The sequence below is a fragment of the Paramisgurnus dabryanus genome, chromosome 22 (genome assembly GCF_030506205.2).
Source record: "Paramisgurnus dabryanus chromosome 22, PD_genome_1.1, whole genome shotgun sequence".
NCBI classification, from domain to species: Eukaryota; Metazoa; Chordata; class Actinopteri; order Cypriniformes; family Cobitidae; genus Paramisgurnus; species Paramisgurnus dabryanus.
In genome coordinates, this window is record NC_133358.1 from 21129471 (window position 1) to 21147334 (window position 17864).

General features: G+C 39.7%; 1 protein-coding gene across 3 annotated transcripts in view; it reads right to left on the reverse strand.

The window, feature by feature from the left end:
• The window catches only part of ctnnd2a (catenin (cadherin-associated protein), delta 2a), a 310244-nt gene that overhangs the window by 147227 nt on the left and 145153 nt on the right, over positions 1–17864 (reverse strand). For 2 of the 3 annotated variants that reach the window (XM_065258245.2, XM_065258247.1), the window contains 3 exons: positions 13490–13683; positions 9388–9952; positions 3300–3491 (listed from right to left, as the gene is read on the reverse strand). In XM_065258245.2, coding sequence (XP_065114317.1) covers positions 3300–3491; positions 9388–9952; positions 13490–13683 — 951 coding nt within the window. The remainder of the gene's footprint in view (positions 1–3299; positions 3492–9387; positions 9953–13489; positions 13684–17864) is intronic. The other variant, XM_065258246.2, reaches the window with a different exon arrangement.

Sequence of the window (17864 nt, forward strand, 5' to 3'; positions counted from 1 at the left end):
ATCAGCATATTATTCTGATGTCCAGACCTCAACTGTAAGTCTAATGAGCCGCTTAGTGAGCAGAAGCAATACAGAGCAAAGTCAAGAAAACCGAGGTCAATGAGAGCATCAAACGCCAGATTGCATAGATCCTCATTATCGACCTTTCATAAACTGCTTCTTCACTCTCAGGATCTTCATCTGCAAGTCGACCTTGATCACACAACAGCTTAGATTTGAAGTGCTTTGTTCGTGTGGCTTTGTTAGGCATTGAAAGAGTGTTAGGCATCTCAATGTCATCCTGATGTTATTATGGAGTCTCAGACACTGTGAGCCACGGCACAAATCTACTGCTGGGAAAATGCCTGTTTATTATCAGGGTGCGACTGCAGCGCTCCAAGTCTGAATGACTGGCGTTAATCTGTCATATGAAAATGTGCAAAAGAGTGAGAAAAGCACAGCATATGCCTGTCTGCATTCGTAAATATTTTTACAGTGCTTGCAGTGGCGTACCATGCATTTTATTTTTAATGCACTGTAAGTCGCTTTGGACAAAAGCATTTGCCAAATGCATGAATGCTAATTTAAATCAGTACTATATACTGTGTGGCTTTTTTTGGGAATACAAAATTGAAATGCCAGAAATGATGTCACCCTAATACTGTATTTGCGATCGAAATGAGGACAGCGCTGTCATTTTTGGGATGAACTTCACCTTTAATAAAAGTGCTCAGAGAGGACTGACGAACTCATTATATGGCACTACTTCCAATTCAGTTCATTCACAGTGCAAATAGTTTTAGTTTAAATAATGAAGCAGTCAGACGGCCACTGGCGACCTTATGGATGTGACACATCTTCACAACCTTTAGCTTCAGGATGAAAAGTACTGCAATGACACGGATTTAATTGCTTCATCTACTGCTTTAATTGTATAGTGAAAATAAATAGCGAACAACCCGCTCTTGCTGTGTTTTGTTTACCTAAACAAGCCAATGCGCTCCATTGTCCTTTAAAAACACTAACATTTTAAGGGCGAACAAATAAAGGCTGTGATATGTGAGTGCACACAACCAAAAAAAAGACGATAGAGAGAGAGAGAGCGTGTGTAATTTTCAACAGTCTGCTGATGCCGCTGTACCATTAGGCAGCGGCAACAATTTTAAAAAGGAATAAAATCCCTGAGGTACTTTATAAGCTTCACTTCTTAAAGGTCACTAAAATCCGCAGCAAGCTTAAGAAATTACCACCATAGACCTCAATTAAAACAGACTATAGATTTTATCTGCCCAGTTGAGCCAGGTGAGAACAGATTTGGGGGACATTTTTGCATAGGGGGTTTTATGAGACCCTTTCGCATACAAAGTTACTAATCTCGCTACTTAATCATTGAAATAATTTTGCTTCTGAAAAGCAACAGCACATTATTTAGCATCATAAGTATAGGTATAAAACATAAATAGCAATGCTATTATCCCAGTACTGAGAAATGTAGTTAAACTAATAGCTTTCCTATTCGTAGCGGCGTTACTGCACAACATTTCTATTTCAAAGGCAGATGCAGGTAATCAAACACATCCGAGGAGAAACGCTATTCCAAAATTACTTGGATTTAAATGTCTTGGCACAAATAAAATGTATTTATGGCATCCCTAGTATAAACAACTAACTGTCCAAAAATTCATTAAAAAGTCATTAAAATGGCAATTACACAACAAATATACAAAAATATATTATAAATAACTGGATTATTATAGTCGTTGTTTTGTGATTTACTGTTTTCTACATTAAATCATCCTACATAACATAAAAAACATGAAAACATCAATAACAATATATCCTCGATATCTTTAAAGGCGCAGTGTGTAGATTTTAGCAGCATCTAGAGGTGAGGTTGTGTATTGCACCCCTCCCTTTTGAAGCACATTTTGGCATTGTCCCAAATGGCGCACTTCATGTGGACTTTCGGTCCCGTGTCCTTAAATTGCGCGTTCTCGCTTAGTCTACGAGTCCGTAGGGTGTCCCATCTGTCATTTTTACGCTTTGAAGTGTGCTCATCAGCGCCTCCTTTGCCCACTTGATGCGGTCTTCGCGCACTTTACCAACCCAGATGTCCTTGCGAAAGGGCAATCAGACCAATCATACGACGGAAGGGAGGAGTTCACACTGACGGGCAACTTCTCTACCTATTTCCAGTTTGATGATCGAGTCTTTCCCAAAATACGACTCCGGTGCACCCACCTGGATTCGCATAAAGGGTCCCTAAAGTCTGGACTACGTGATGTCATCAAAGTGTGGACTCTGAGGAGGACCACAAGTCCGGAGTGTGCCATTTGGGAGAGGGCCAGAGAAGCTATGGGAGCCGTCACAGGACAAACATGTCATCGTCTGAAACAACGCAGTGACAAACGCGCTCTGTAGAGCAGTTTGTCAGTTTAGGGCAGGGGTGTCCAAAGTCGGTCCTGGAGGGCGGTGTCCTGCAGAGTTTAGCTAAAACTTCCCTCAACACACCTGCCTCAAAGTATCTAGTCTGTCTAGTTAGACCTTGATTTGCTGGATCAAGTCTGTTCGATTAGGGTTGGGAATAAAACTCTGCAGGGACACCGGCCCTCCAGGAGCAGGATTGGACACCCCTGGTTTAGGGCTACTGTAGAAACATAATGGCACAAAATGGCGGCTTCCATGTTGTTTTTATTACCTCAGAATGAGACATTTTATCTACATACAAAGCGGGCCCCCTTACATAGAAGCTGTCATTTTGTGCCATTATATTTCTACAGTAGCCCTAAACTGACAAACTGCTCTACAGAGCGTGTTTGTCACTGCGTTGTTTCAAACGATGACATTTTTGTCCTGTGACGGCTACCATAGCTTTTCTATGTGCTTAGAAAGGAATGGGTGCAATACGCAACCTTACCACTAGATGCCGCTAAAATCTACACACTGCACCTTTAAAAACTAAACACAACACCAACAAAGAGACGAGACTAATCAGATTAACTTGCTTTACCTGACCCAAAATCAAGATAAGACAACAATGCACTGCTGAAAAAAAGATTGCTGAAGTGCTTCAGTGTGATACTGTATGTTAAGACACACACACACACATACAGTATAAACACTAAATGTCTGATCTGTGCCAACTCTAAGATTAACTGTAATGAGGTCACCGCTCTGTGAGTTACAACTGTGTCCGATTTGTATGAATGCTCCCTAGGGATTTGGCACTTCTGCAAAAATCCTTGAACTTGGTTACAAAGGGATTAACACACTTTAACACACACTCAAACCCACGGCGTGTGCGGTATGTAAATTTTTACCTGTGTTATTCCGGTAGGTTCCTGTATGGCCTGGAGGGAGCGCTTCTGCCTGACTCTGGCTCAAACTTCTCATTGGGACTTTCTGATATACTCTATCCTCATATATGGGGTCAATATGATGCTCAGGGGACTGCAGGGGCCTCAGTTCGGGGCCCGCATGGGCATGCTGACTGCTGTAGGAACCTCGAGACCCTGAAAGATGTAAAAATACATCAAATCTGTTAGGGATAATAATGTTTTTAATCACTAATTTGGCAAACTACAGTATGACCGACAGCAACAAGCAGTGTTATTACATGAACTGGGATCATTAGACAGATCCCATAATGCACATATGCTGCTGGCAAACAGGCCAGAGTTGCCAATCAAAAACGCTGGAGGCATTGGAGAGCGTATTAGTCAATACTTCCTTCATTACAGATGAAGCATGCATGCTTGGCTATCCACAGGTTAACAGGGAGAGAATAAAAATATGACGTTTGTAAAGTTTAAGAAAGCATTGCATTCAGTCACACATAGCACATTTTGGCTTTGCACCAGCCAACAGGGACGCCACATGCCCACATATCCAGACACATCTATATCTGTAGAGTCGTGCTTCAGGATCACTTAGGATTTTGGCAGCTAAGATCTAGGTTTTCATGAACGAGAAAGATGCGCTTCACTGAACAAAACTTGTATGTTAATCCTCCAACCAAAGAAATTGCTGAGCTGCTCAGGTGTACCGTTGCTTCCCAGGATGACATTATAGTGCAAATGTTCAGAAAATAAGACGATGTAGATAGACAGGGCACCGAATGTAATCACCTTATCAGTGTCGGGCAGGCAAACGTCTCTGATCCCTAATCTGATTCTTTGGAGTGTTCTGAGAAGATCCATCGGGATGCATGCACAATAATTGAATAAGGAGAGCTTGGCTTTCACAATTTTCAGACAGGAAAGATATATAGCATGAGATTAAGATAATAGGATTTGAAGTTTTTTAGACAATATTCATTATTAAATGCCGTTAAAAACCCTAAAAAGGAGGAATGTTTACACAGAAAATAATGACAATGGCTTAATTTAAATATGCCATACTATTTCAGCCCATCTTGTGTCTGAAGACATTTTACAAATTTGCCACTAAGACTAAGGAACCGATGGAGACAGACGGAACAGAACAGACAGAAAGACAGACCGGAGGAAATCTCAGTGAATCTCAGTAATCTTCAGTGAAAGAACACAAGCAGCGCATTTCGCTGCAGGAACTTGCAGCTTTTCACAGCCAATTCAATGGCAAAACCAGGGTTGGACATTTGGACAGACAGGTCAGTGTCTCTTGCGCAGTCACTTATACAATTAAAGAAAAACATTTCCTGGAGCATTTAGCTTGCGAGCAGCCAGATGTAACATTAGTTCAATCTTCCCTTACACCTAATGATGAAACATTACATCTAACAGAGAAATCCACAAGCCTTTGATAAAGCTGATGTAATAAATAGGTTTGCACACGTTTGTGCAGCTTAGACAAGCATAAGTAGCTCTCTACTAAACATAGGCTAGTGTTAACAGCACATTAGGCAACTAAACATGGGCTTTGCAATGTATTGTGTTATCCATAGTGGTAAGGGAATATGACAGATGCCATGTAGTGTATGATCCAGCATAGTATGAGATGTAGCTCTCTGATCTTCCTGTTGCTCCTGTAAATCTTACTAATACATTCTGGTGTAATAATCAAGGACTTTGCTGCCGTAACGTGTTAAGGCAGCAAAGTCCTTGATTATTACGCCAGAATGAGAGTATAGTTTTCCAAATTTTATCGCAAAATTTTATGTTCCGTCGGTCTTAGTACACAATGTAACTACAGAAGAGTCAAGTTTTAAATAGGAAAAATATTGAAACTTTTTTGTTATTTTTGAGTGCAATGCTAATGGTCTAATCAGATTGAATGGATTGTGCTAAGCTATGCTAAAAGTGGTAGCGCCAGACCCGGAGATCAGCTGGATGGATTCCAAAACAGTAAAAACTCCAGGGGAGCTAAAAATTAGCATATTTTTTTAAGAAGCAGAGTGTCCCTTTAAGTCCAAGTCTGCTCAGAAAACAGTCTTTCTAGCCCTACAACTGGCTTCTCCCTCAGGACTCTAAAGAGGTCTAAATTCCCCAGCATGCAGTGTTGTAATGTAACGAAGTAAAAATACTTCGTTACTGTACTTAAGTAGAAATTTCACGTATCTGTACTTTACTTCGCTATTTAAATTTATGTCAACTTTCACTTTTACTCCACTACATTTTCTAGATAAAATGTATACTTTTATTCCGATATATTTCCACTAAGCATATTTGTTACTCGTTACTACAAAATAAAATCAGAAGAAACGTGTGTGACCTCAATAAGGGAGTTTTTGGCGAATCAGTGCTTCTAAATTGCATTACGCACGCTCCGCACACTCTATTTCACGCGCACTCTATTTTAGCGTAGTGTTGCCAAAAGATGAGGAAGCACAACTGTAACTGCAATGAAAGCATCTACTGGAGGACCTCCCGTTATCGTAAACGACCACCCCGACGATGAACAGGGTGAGAAAGCTAACGTTATACACCCGTGGACGCAATGTTTTTGTACATTGGAATTAAAGATTCCCGATTACCGAATAAAGTGCCTCTTATGCCTACCGAAAATCACTTACATTTTGTCATTTAAAAACTCCCCGTCCAACCTGAAGAATCACATCAAGGTAAGTTAAAATAACAGTTATTAAGTAAAGCCACAATGTCAATGTGATTCAACATTAGTTATCAAAAGCCGTATTAGATAATTATCTGTCTAATGTGATGGCCAAGCGCACATGTTTAACAAACGTCAAAGTTAACGTTACACCGCTGATTTTCCCATGGATTTATTTAATTCACAGAGAACTCTCAACTGAAACACACTTAACTGTTTATGGTAACATTATAGCATAACTGCCGGCCGAATATTCCCTCCGGTAGGCTAATGTTAGATTGAGAAATATTTTTTAAAAACTGCTATCAGTGACAGGTTAGAAAGAAATTGTTAAGGACTGTATTCACGTCTTCAAAAGCATCATACGTTTTGTCAAACTTGAGATTTCCTTTTATGTTAATTACCTCAAAACTCAGTGGTCATAGGATAATGTTGTGCTAATGTTATACATTGTAAATGTACGTTTGCATTGTTGATCAAAGTCACAGTGCTTTCATTGCCACACAACGTGTTGGCATTTTTTTCTTAGTATAGCAGCTAAATTAAAGGAGTACTCCACTTTTTTCAAAAATATGCATATGTTTTGAAAGAAATAAGTTATTATTTATTTTTCATTTTACCTGAAGTTCATACAAAAGTGAAATTTCTGCTTTTTATTTGATGTCAGCTCTAAAAATATGCTGTTTGCTCTTTGAACTTAAGATAATTGTGCCTGAAAAGTCATGGAAAAGACAGATTTTTATTTGATGATTGAGATTAAGAAGATAATGGGAACCCTGAATATGATTTACTATAAGAAAGCCACAATAAAGTTCACAATCAAAGTTCTAAACGCTTGCTTTAAAAAAAAAAAACTTTTTACTTTTACTTCAAATACTTATGTACATTAAATATCAGAAAATTACTTTTGATACTTAAGTACAGTATATATCAGATACTTTAAGACTTTTACTTGAGTAATATTTTAAAAGACAACTTTCACTTTTATTAAAGTCTTTTTCTAGTACAATACTTGTACTTTTACTCAAGTATTGCTTTCTAGTACTTTATACAACACTGCCAGCATGTTATGTGCCGATGTTCTTGTGATGTTAGAAGCTCTTTCAAAAGTCATTTCAATCACCCCGTCTCAAGTGAAATGGGAAAATAATGCATTTCCTCGAAACATCATGTTTCAGAGCTCCTTCAGAACTGCCCTGCACTATCCGTCATATTTTTCCGCTTGTTCTTCCTTTGCAAAGTCAACGCATGCACTAAAAACTCCATCCTAGTCTTCATAACACCATCCTCTCTTAAAGCCTCGTCCTTCCTCACCAACTCTCTCTCTCTCTTGTGTTGCCTCCGGGTTTAATGACACACATCATCAGCCCCTCGCCACGAATCCCTCCGAAAGCTACATCATGAAAGACAGGCTCACCGAACGCAACAAACGCCCTGGAGAAATTAAGGAAGCCTTGCAAAAACTCTCCGCTCTCTCTCGTCTATGCCACGTAATTGCCTTCAAATCTAATCCGTCTTCGCTTAGTGCGCTGGTGGGTCGGAATGGGCTCGTTTTTCCGACCCGTGGCGGTTCAGCGTGGTTGGAGCGGCGAGGATTCCCACTGTACAGATATCGGTGGACGTGTGCGACTACTGAGCGACTTTAATGGAAGAGTGATGACTCGGCATTCACCGTACGACAGTTTGGCACTGGCGAACTGTTTTTCTTTGTGTGGCGGATCTCTTTAGAGGGTTTGATGGAGGACTGACAATGTGGCAGGCTGCAATCAACAATAAAGGTTTATATGGGCCTGTTGAGCGGGTGATTTAGATAAGAGAGGCCAGATTTAGACGCACACGTGATTTGTCTTGCTTGTTGCGTACAATGGTCGTGCGTCATCATTTTGTGCTAATTTTGTTTGTTTGTTGGGTACAAAATTACTTGAATTAAGCAGTGCACTGTGGTGTGAGTGTTGTGTATAGGCCTAACATTGTGATAAATACAAATGTTGTAAACCCACAAACATTTCCATTTAAAACTAAAACGAGTGTTTTCTGAATAGAGAACCATTCATGCAAAATAGCAACTAATTAAATGACACATAGTAAATGACTGAATGTTATGCTATATACTGTGTCTTTGATGTCTCGCCTTGGATAGAAAACAAGTCTTCATATCAAAGTACTGCGTTTCTTCAAAGAAAAAGCTCTCTAGGTCTCTAGACTTAAGGGTTTGAATATGGGGATCAGTGAGGTAGGGGTAAAGAAAGCATGAGAAACAAATGCCATTCCCTATATGCTTTCCACTGCATGTGAAAACTAATATGTGCATCAGATTTTTCTGTCTGCCACAGTCATGTTTATTCACTTGGTTCCTGTGAGTTTTCAAACATTAAAAAATCATTGATTTTCAGACTTTGATGTTTTTTTTTGGGTTGTCCTCAAAGTCAGAGGCAATCAAGCTAAGAATGCAGAACAAGTCCGGTATGCTTGAGTGTAAGACGCGGGTAAATAAATATAGATAAAATTAACACTAGCAAAGGTTATAAAATCTCTCAAACATGTTTAGAATGAAAAAAAATTCTTAACATAATATCAGGCGGTGAATAACGTGAGCTCTGCTTTCTGAAGTCTCTGTTGCCTCAATCTGCCAAGTCTCATTAAAATAAGTAACTAGTGGTCGCTTTGTCACATAGTTGTCAGTGTGAATACCCCTTAATTTCAAAGCTGATAAAAATCAAAAGAGTTTAACACACCCTGCCAAAAAACAGCAATGTCGTAAAAACGGCAATCTTTGACTTTTTGGTTAAAAATACACACAAAAACAGTTGTTGAGCAAGTACATAAAGTGTACTTTTTTTTACAAACATAAAATAAATATGGAGAGCTCAGAAGCAAAAGCCGATAAACACCAACTCCATCAAAAATGAGATCAATTTCATGCTTTCTGCATGTACCAAATGTTAATATTTACGCTTCAAATCAGGTTAATCCAAACCTCAGGCCATTCAAAGATACCACTTTGTTTCCATTAAACAGAAATTGTAGGAACTACAGCGCACGCAGGTCAAGGTTTGGATTCCAAAATGGTAAAAATCAAATGTTTCACTCTAGAGGAGCTGAAAAATGAGCATATTTTCCAAAAAAGTGGAGTGTGCCTTTAATACTGTGTGTTCGCTTGGATGGCTGCTATGCTTGGTGATTTGCCCTTGCATTGGTTTTTGTTCCCCTCGAAAAAATGTCTTGATGCCCCTTTTTCAGAGCAGGTAATAAAAACATAGCCTTTCCTTGGTCTAATAAAAGCAAGTCCCCACAGAAACCCTGACCCAACGTTTGTTATTGCTCTGACCCCAAAATCCCAGTTGCCCCAACAACGGCAGGTCAGAATTTGTTACTCACCAGCAAGGCTGCCCGGTCTCTGTAAAGTGGCAGTTGCGTATAGATCGTGGGAGATCTTGTACTGCTCTGCCGAGTGCACGAGCCTTTTAGGCGAGAGAGTGGCGTAATTGGACACTCCTGCCGTCTGCAGCTGCTGGTAGGTGGGTGATGCGTTATTGGGTGGAGACGCTAGCCGTAGAGGAGACCCTGAAGCGTGCGTACCGGGCGATCCTCCGATCCCCACCGCATTGATAGGTGAGCTACTGCTGTAAGATTTTGCAAGTCTCCCGGGTGAAGGCTTGGGGGAGGCCGAAGAAGAAGATGAGGGCAGGCGCTGGGTGGTGGCGTAGCTGGGTGCGTCAGAAGCCGAACCCAGACGCTGCAGTTTAGTCGGGGAGCCGCCGGCTGCCGCGGTCTGCATTGAGTTCATGGCCGAGCTGACACGCTGGGCAGGCAGAGTAGAGCTGGAATAGTATAGGCCCGGTCCGGACGCTGCAGACGGCTGCTGGGAATCGAACAGCAGGGCACCGCCATGGCTCTGCACGGAGTCACCCGCGGCAAGCTGGGCCGCACGGTTAGATGTCACCTGTAAGGAATGCAGGAGATTATTATATACAGTCAAAACATATTATAAAGGAATCAACTATTATAGGAGATATAACACAAATTGTCCAGTTGAGTTAAAACTGCACTTTTTTTAGTAACTGCACTTGCATACATGACCGTATGTTGCAATGTCTCATGCCATCATCACCCCTCATGTCAAAGGATGCCGCAACGCCCGTGATTCAGAAAGGCGGGCATGCATAGATACAGCTGAGCGTATGAACACTGGCGTGATGCCAGATGTTTAGTGAGCCGATTTGGTGTGCGAATAAACATTTTTTTCTTTAGATTCTCATAATCACCATGACTATTCCGGGTGATTACAATGAAACATTGGTTCCAGCGTTACTCATTTACAGAGAGCATGAAACCTGATTATACTTATTCAGAATAAATTTGCCTATTTTTAAAGCAGCAGTCAGCGCAATTTCCAGTTGGGATAAAAAGCTTCTTTTATCATTGCATTGATTGTAATAATATTCAATAATATTCATGGTCTGAAAGGCTGAATAAATATAAGCCAAAGGTCTTGAAGATAGAGAGAATGATTTCACAGAGAAAAGCCTGATATTAAAAGCTAAACACTGCTTTTGGATGCCTATACACTGCAAGCTTTTTAAAATACACTTCAGTGGTCCTCGGTGGCACAGAATCCTCAGTTTTTTCTGTACAGACTTCTTGAGTTGACTATAGGGTCAATTCAGATAAATTGGGCCACTTTTGTCATTGAGATAATAGCTCTATTTACCTGAATGTACCCAATGGTTTCTATATTGACTTAGTCAAGTATGTTGCTCTTATCAAGCTATCGGGTTCCCTTAGATTTAGAGGTAGTCTATTATTGAAAGGTTGAGACTGTTTCTCTGACAGCAATGCTCCAGGATCAACAGAAGTCTTGTTAAATTCGTAATGTTAAATTATAGGGTATCATATAGAGAAATAAGGCTCTTGTTTGGTTCTCAATTTCGGCTTTCAAGCTGATAACAGATATAGTTCATTGTATAAAAGTATAAAAAACTTGAATTACATTATTTATTTATATCTGTTTAATATTTTTATGCACTATATGGCCAGCAATATGCTAAATTACCTGAGCATGTTATTCAAAAACTACTCTATAGGTCATTTGTGCCGGCAGATTATTGGTTTAGTTATGTTCAGTTAAGCACCCTATAGACGGTTTTATCAGACTCATGTGCATTGTTGCGGATACGCACCTGGAAAGAACTTAACTTCCGGTCTGTGTTTGTTTAAAGGTCCCAATCTTCCGAGTTTAGTAACACTTCGCAGTGGGAGGGATTATAGGCGTGTCGTTATATTTGCGCTGCCTACTGCTGTGACATCATTCAAGTGAGAGCGGCGTTGTACATTCCCATACATTAATTTATTTCTCAGTCCGCCACAAAATTAAAATTGACCACCACAAATAGATGTTTACACATTGCGTTTATCACTACCTTTGTCTCAAATGACAGTTTCTGTTCAAACACCCCTGGCGTCAGTAGACGCGCTCCGCTGAGCCTCATTTAAGTTGCATTTAAGCATATATGCGGACGTTTGCATCGCGACTGTGCTGCCACAAACTGCAAGTCTGAAAAAACTGTTATGGTGTTCCTGATTTACAACCTGTGGATGTTTTTCATCACTAAAAGGGAGTTTGGGAACTTACAGCAAAGCACAGATGACAACAGGTTTACTCAAGACAGCGCAAGCTAGCATGAAGCTAAAGCTAATCTTTAACATTATAGTGATGAAGCTGGTAGTGACGATTCTCTCAGTGATCTACAGTGTTTTCGCATCACGTTTTGGTATCAGCTCAGGTCGCTTGGAACCCAGGCCGAGGTGGTACTAAAAAAGTATTGGGTGCTACGTACTGCACCCAGTGGAAAAGCCCCCAAAAGCAAGTTGACCCAAACCAAATCGTGGGGTACTATGCAATGGAAAAGCGCCATTAGTAAACACTGATATGGGTCATATTTGAGGGAAGTGACGGACAATACTTTTGTATCAAAATGTCTCATGATTTTCAATGGTTTGTGCGCTCTCAATAATTAACCAACAGATCAATATTTACTTTGTTATCCTAACCACAGACAAGTATGTGGTTATTTATTTACATTAAATAGTAAAATTGGTTTTATTATCGTTGACACTAGCAGAACAGACCTACACTACAACCCATTTTGAATGGTGACCTAGCAGTTGAGAACCACCATACTAGTACAAAAAACAGATAACCGAAATTGTACTTTTTTTAGTTTTAATAAGACTTTAATGAATGAGACATAACAGACGGAGGACTTCAAAAAACTGTCAAGATAGGAATGTGAAGATTTCAAAAATGTGTTATACTGTAACTTGATAACATGTTGTACTAAGGTGTGATGCAATTATCTCATCAGGTCTCTGCCAAATGTTTTCTCCATCCCTCTCTCTCTTAGAAGTTAAAACTGCATTCCAGTACTGAGAGAAAAGAATCACTACTTGAAAAGATCGTTGCAGGTTCCTGATGTGGTTGAATTATTTAGGGAACAAGAGGTTTATGGCGTTATAAATATCTACATAAAAGCACCAACCGGTGGGTTGTGTTACATAAACCTATGGTGAAGCAGACAAGCCCTCTTCAGATTACCCTCCACAGCAGCAAGCCGACAGTCTCAAGAGAAAGTGGTTGGAAACACAATGCATTATTTGCTTTCAGTATTAAGAAGTTACATGTGCTCCCTTCTTTATGTGCTGCATTCATTTAAAATCTTAAGAAAAATTTGCAGAAAATTGACCTGGGAGGACGCTGGGCATCTTTCATTTAAAGCACTCCTCTGTGCCCAAAACAGAGGCCTGTGTGTTCATTAAAAGTGTCAAAGGATGGACGAGGAGGCAGGGACTGAAAAGGGAGAGAAAGCGAGAGAGAGAGTCTCTCAGTGTGAGCAAAAATCTGGATTTGCCAACGTCAGCTTTATTGAGACCTAACACTCCGGCAGTATTTCTGCCGTTTGTATGCGGTAAACATCCAGTTAATTAGCATACACGGTAAAAATCACCATGCAAAATGAGATGTTTATCCTGTGAATGCAACCGTACCTTTTCACTGAAAGTTTTTAGCTCGTAGCAGGTGCTCGAGATTCATTTAAGGAAATGAAAATTGGTGGAAAACACAGCCTTTGTGTTAATTACAGACTCGTAAACACATACGATTTAACTCCCCAGATAATGACAAAGTTCGAAACGCATCCACTCGATATGATGCAGCACTGCCGGTTACCCTGACTACAGCACTTCGTTTAACTTTAATCAAGTGGCACAATCGCTTTTAGGCAGCATCCAGCCCTAGAGTCATTCTGTGCTAGTTCCAAAAAAGCAAAGGCAAGCGCCACAGCAGCCCTGATGCAGAAGCACGACAGACTTCCAGCGCAGAATACAGCCGTTAAGTGAAAACAAAGATCATAAAAGCAGAGAGACACATTTGTAACGGAAGAGGGAATGCACTGTGAATTAAAGAGGAGATGGAAAGCATCACCTGGTTGTAGCTGTGCACGGCTCCTCCGGGCTGACCGCTGGAGCGTGGAGGAGGCTGAGGAGGCGGAGGTTTTGATGTGGTCAAGCAGTCGCTCAGGGCCAGAGTCTGGTTACTATGGTGGCTGGAGGAAAACTGGAGGCAGCCCTCTGGGTTTGAGCTGAGCTGCAGTGAGCTCTGAGAAAGCAGACTCGGTCCTGCGTGCAAAGCGTGAGAGCGAGAGAGACAGAGAGAGTGTGAGAGAGAGAGAGAGAGAGAGAGAGAGAGAGAGAGAGAGAGAAAGAGAGAGTGAGCGAGCAATTTTCAGCAAGGCAGTGATGCAGCCCTCAGCCTAGCAGAAATGGCATACATAATTTATAAGACGGGGAGGAGTGGAATAGAGATAGAAGAAAGAAGGGAGCAAAAGACGAGGATTAAAATAACAGGAGGAAGCCCAAAAGCAAGAGAAGGAAGGGGAAGAAATCTGCAGAAAAATTAGGAATGTTAGGAATGATGTTTGTTTAACAACTGACTAGTTGGTTGATAAGGTTATCTGGTTTGAAAGTTTTTCATGTTTATCATACACATTTTTTATAATGGATTTATGTGTTTTAGTCTATTAAAACCCAGCTAGAGTCATTTTTTACCTTTTATGTTTTATATTTTCTACACAAAATCATCCTACACAAAATAAATATAATATCTGTAAAATATAACCTTGATATTAACTGAGAAAGGTCAAAGATTAAAATTAAAATAAATGTTTGGAAAACCACTACTTTTGATGCTCTTAAACTCATAGCAGGGTTTCCCGCAGCACTTTGCAGTTCGGGCGGCCCGCCTAAACTGGGAAACCCTACCGCCTTAACTAGGTCTTCCAAAAAAAAAATTAATTGCTGCACAAAATGCCGTCAAGTGCATCTCGGAGAATAGAGAGAGACGTGGTCCGTCACTGTCTGGAGGATAACTAGTAGCCAGTTGATAAAACATCTCGGAGAATAGCGTGGACGCGCTTCACACCGCAAACGTGCATGCGCGCCACACGGCTGACATGGTCCGTCTACTGTATGGAGGATAGCCAGTTGATAAAAAGCGTGTCTGTGAGAACTGTAAGTGGACTTATGTTTTGGGTTTATTTAAGCCTGTTATTGTATTAGTCTATAGTTCTTGCAAACTTAAAGTAAGTTAGCTGTTGATTTTTGTTATTTGAGCAACCTGCTAGCTAGGTTGCACGTGCCTGTTGATTCGAAATAATTGTTGAGCGCTCTTGCTCACTTTATTTATGTGCATTATTTACATGCTACAGTAGGTACACTCCTTCAAGATAATGTATTTAATAGTGGGAAATAAACCGTTTTTACAATCTTCGCGCTTTCTATCATCGTTCGCCAGACGTTCTACAAATCTGCTTCAGTTTGTGTTTATTAACCCTTTGGTTTCACTTCATCATGCAGCTATTTTCATTAGAGGTATCTGTTAAAAACATTTAATTCATTAATAATCTAGTATGTGTTCATTTTCTGTCATAGTTTTTTCAACATTACATTTTATTTGAGTAAATTAAAAAATATTTTAATTTTCATCACGATGCGTACACCGGTTTGATTGCCACGCCCCAGGCCATGCCCATTCGCCTAACCATTCCACCTTAACTAACACATCTTCTGCGGGAAACCCTGCATAGATATAGGGGTGGTTTCCCAGACAGCGATTATCTTAAACCAGGACTAGGCCTTAGTATAATTAATTTAAATATAACTAGTTTTTACAAACATGTCTTACTAAAAAAACATTACTTGTGTGCATTTTGAGGCAAAACAATATGAGGCAAAACAGTATTTTAATATATGTCAGGGTAAGTTGTTTTCAGTTTGGACAGCTCTTACATTTATTTTAGTCTAGGACTAGTCTAATCCCTGTCCAGGAGGTGCATTCACATTAAAAGTTATTTTGTCGCTTTGTGTCACTAGTCTCTTTCAACGATGTCGTCAGGGGGCGTTTCTTGTTTCTGGTTGTCATAAACAAATGAGTAACATCCACTTCACTAACTGATGAAAGACAGATGCTGTGAACTCCACTGCTTCACTCTCATTGGTAGTCGTGACAAAAAGTCGCTCATCATTTGCATAAAGTTAAACTTTTCTCAACTTTGTCGCGCGACTGGACACACCCCATCTGGTTGCCAACATTCACTATCGCTCCTGTTGCCGGAAGTCGCAAAGCTTCAATTGAAATCAATCAGATTGCGTCGCTCTGCTACTGCTAGCCGCTGCTAATGTGAATGAGGCTTTAGACATATTAGGAAATTTAAGTCGTTTTACAAACATACCTTACAAAAAGTATTGGTGTCCATCTTGAGACAAAACAATCATAATGATATATGTTAAGATGTGTCAGTGCAAGTTGTTTTTTAAATTAAGGCAGCTTAAACATCCATTTTAGTCTGGGACTAGGATAATGCCTCTCTGGGAAACTGCCCCTTAACTTAAAAGGGGACATATCATGAAAATCTGACTTTTTTCATGTTCAAGTGCTATAATTGGGTCCCCAGTGTTTTATCAACCTAGAAAATGTAAAAAAGATCAACCCAGTAACTAAGTTTTGGTAAACCATTCTCTGCAAGCATGTGAAAAAATAGCTTATTGAAATTTGGCTCCCCTTGTGATGTCAGAAGGGGATACTACCGCCCCTTAATCTGCACTATCCAACCACTGCACTGCCATTTTGTGCAAAGATCAGCTCATTTGCATTTTAAAGGACACACCCAAAACGGCATTGCTCACACCTACAAAATGACATTTTTAACATGCTATAATAAATGATCTATGTGGTATTTTGAGCTAAACATTCACATATGTATTCTGGGGACACCAAAGTACATTTTTTAAAAGTCTTGTGAAATGTCCCATTTAACTATGCCGAATACATACAACAAGTTATTTATATACTGTATATAGATCTAATAACCAAATTGTTAGCCCCTCAAAACTCTTTACCAGATTATAAAGGTAATCAGCAGTGGTGTTTGGCATTTTGGAAAATGGCTTAGGGCCAATCTGACAACAAATGAGATTGCATCAACAATTCATAGTTTGTAAAAACGCTATCAGCCCGACGTAGCCTTCAGCAAGACTATCAGTCTACATCAGAGATTAACTTTCCCTCGAAATGACTGCGAAAAACACAGATTGTCTCTATCCTCACCACAAAACACACTGTCCCTTTAAAAACAGCTTGACTTAAAGTGTCTCGGGTTTCTCAGGAGGAGGATGTTGTCTGTGCTCCCTGCACTACACAATAATCTATGGCTCCTGTATCAGACAGATCCATCAAGCTGGTCTGGAGAGATAAGAAAATTGGTGCATTATTCGAGTCCATAATAGCCTGCTGCACTCTTTTTTGTTTTCATTGATCTGAAAAACCCTGTGCAGACACAGAGGATGCAATGCAGCTGTAGTTAGCCTGAAGCTTAACCATGCTTTGGATCCTCCTGCATGCTGGCATCAAGGTTATCATACGTGGTGAAATCTACGTCATGAAACGCTGTACAGGATAATCAAAAATGTGAATGATGATAAGTGATTGAGTCATATGGGTTTTCAATATACACTGAAAAGAATATCAGTACTCCCACACTTTATGACCGATGATTTTTCTTCTTTCTACTGCAATAACCGGATAAGAATTTTTTAAAGCTAATTTTATGGAGATTGCACTCAAAGATGCATAAAATATTTAGATCTAAGCATTAAAGCAAGAAATCTGTATAAGATTTTTGTAATTTCCATGGCTTTCCTGGAAATCATAATTTTAAAATTCACAGATTTTTAGGGTACGAAATACTGGGGAAGTATGCCCCCCTATTAAAGGCATGCATGATCCTGAAAGACAGACATTTAAACGTGGTGAATTCGTATCTTTGGCATTACTACACTCTCTTTTATGCATCTGAATATAGTAGTGGCCAAAAGTGATGTTCTACTTTGAACAATTTACATATTTTACTCTTCATTCAAATATTTTATTAAAAATGGATTGAAAATTTTGTATGCATGTTGCATCATAGTGTTTAGAGTATGAACTGAAGCTCATCTTTGAGAAGAATTCAAAGAGGCTGGCAAAATAGTACACACAACACATGTGCAAAGTCTATAAAGACATAACCCAGGACAATGAATATAAAATATTACCACAAAAGAGGATAAACAACTATTAATAAAAGATAAAATTGTAGTAAATGTTTTCTTTATTACCTGTGAGCTTTTGTTTATCTATGCATGTGTTGTCTATTCAGATAAAACCTAATGGGCAACTCTGTGGTTTGCCAATTTATTTTGTCCAATAAAGTTAAGTACTTCTCCATTTTTTACTATACACCTCACATTTTGATGGTTAAATC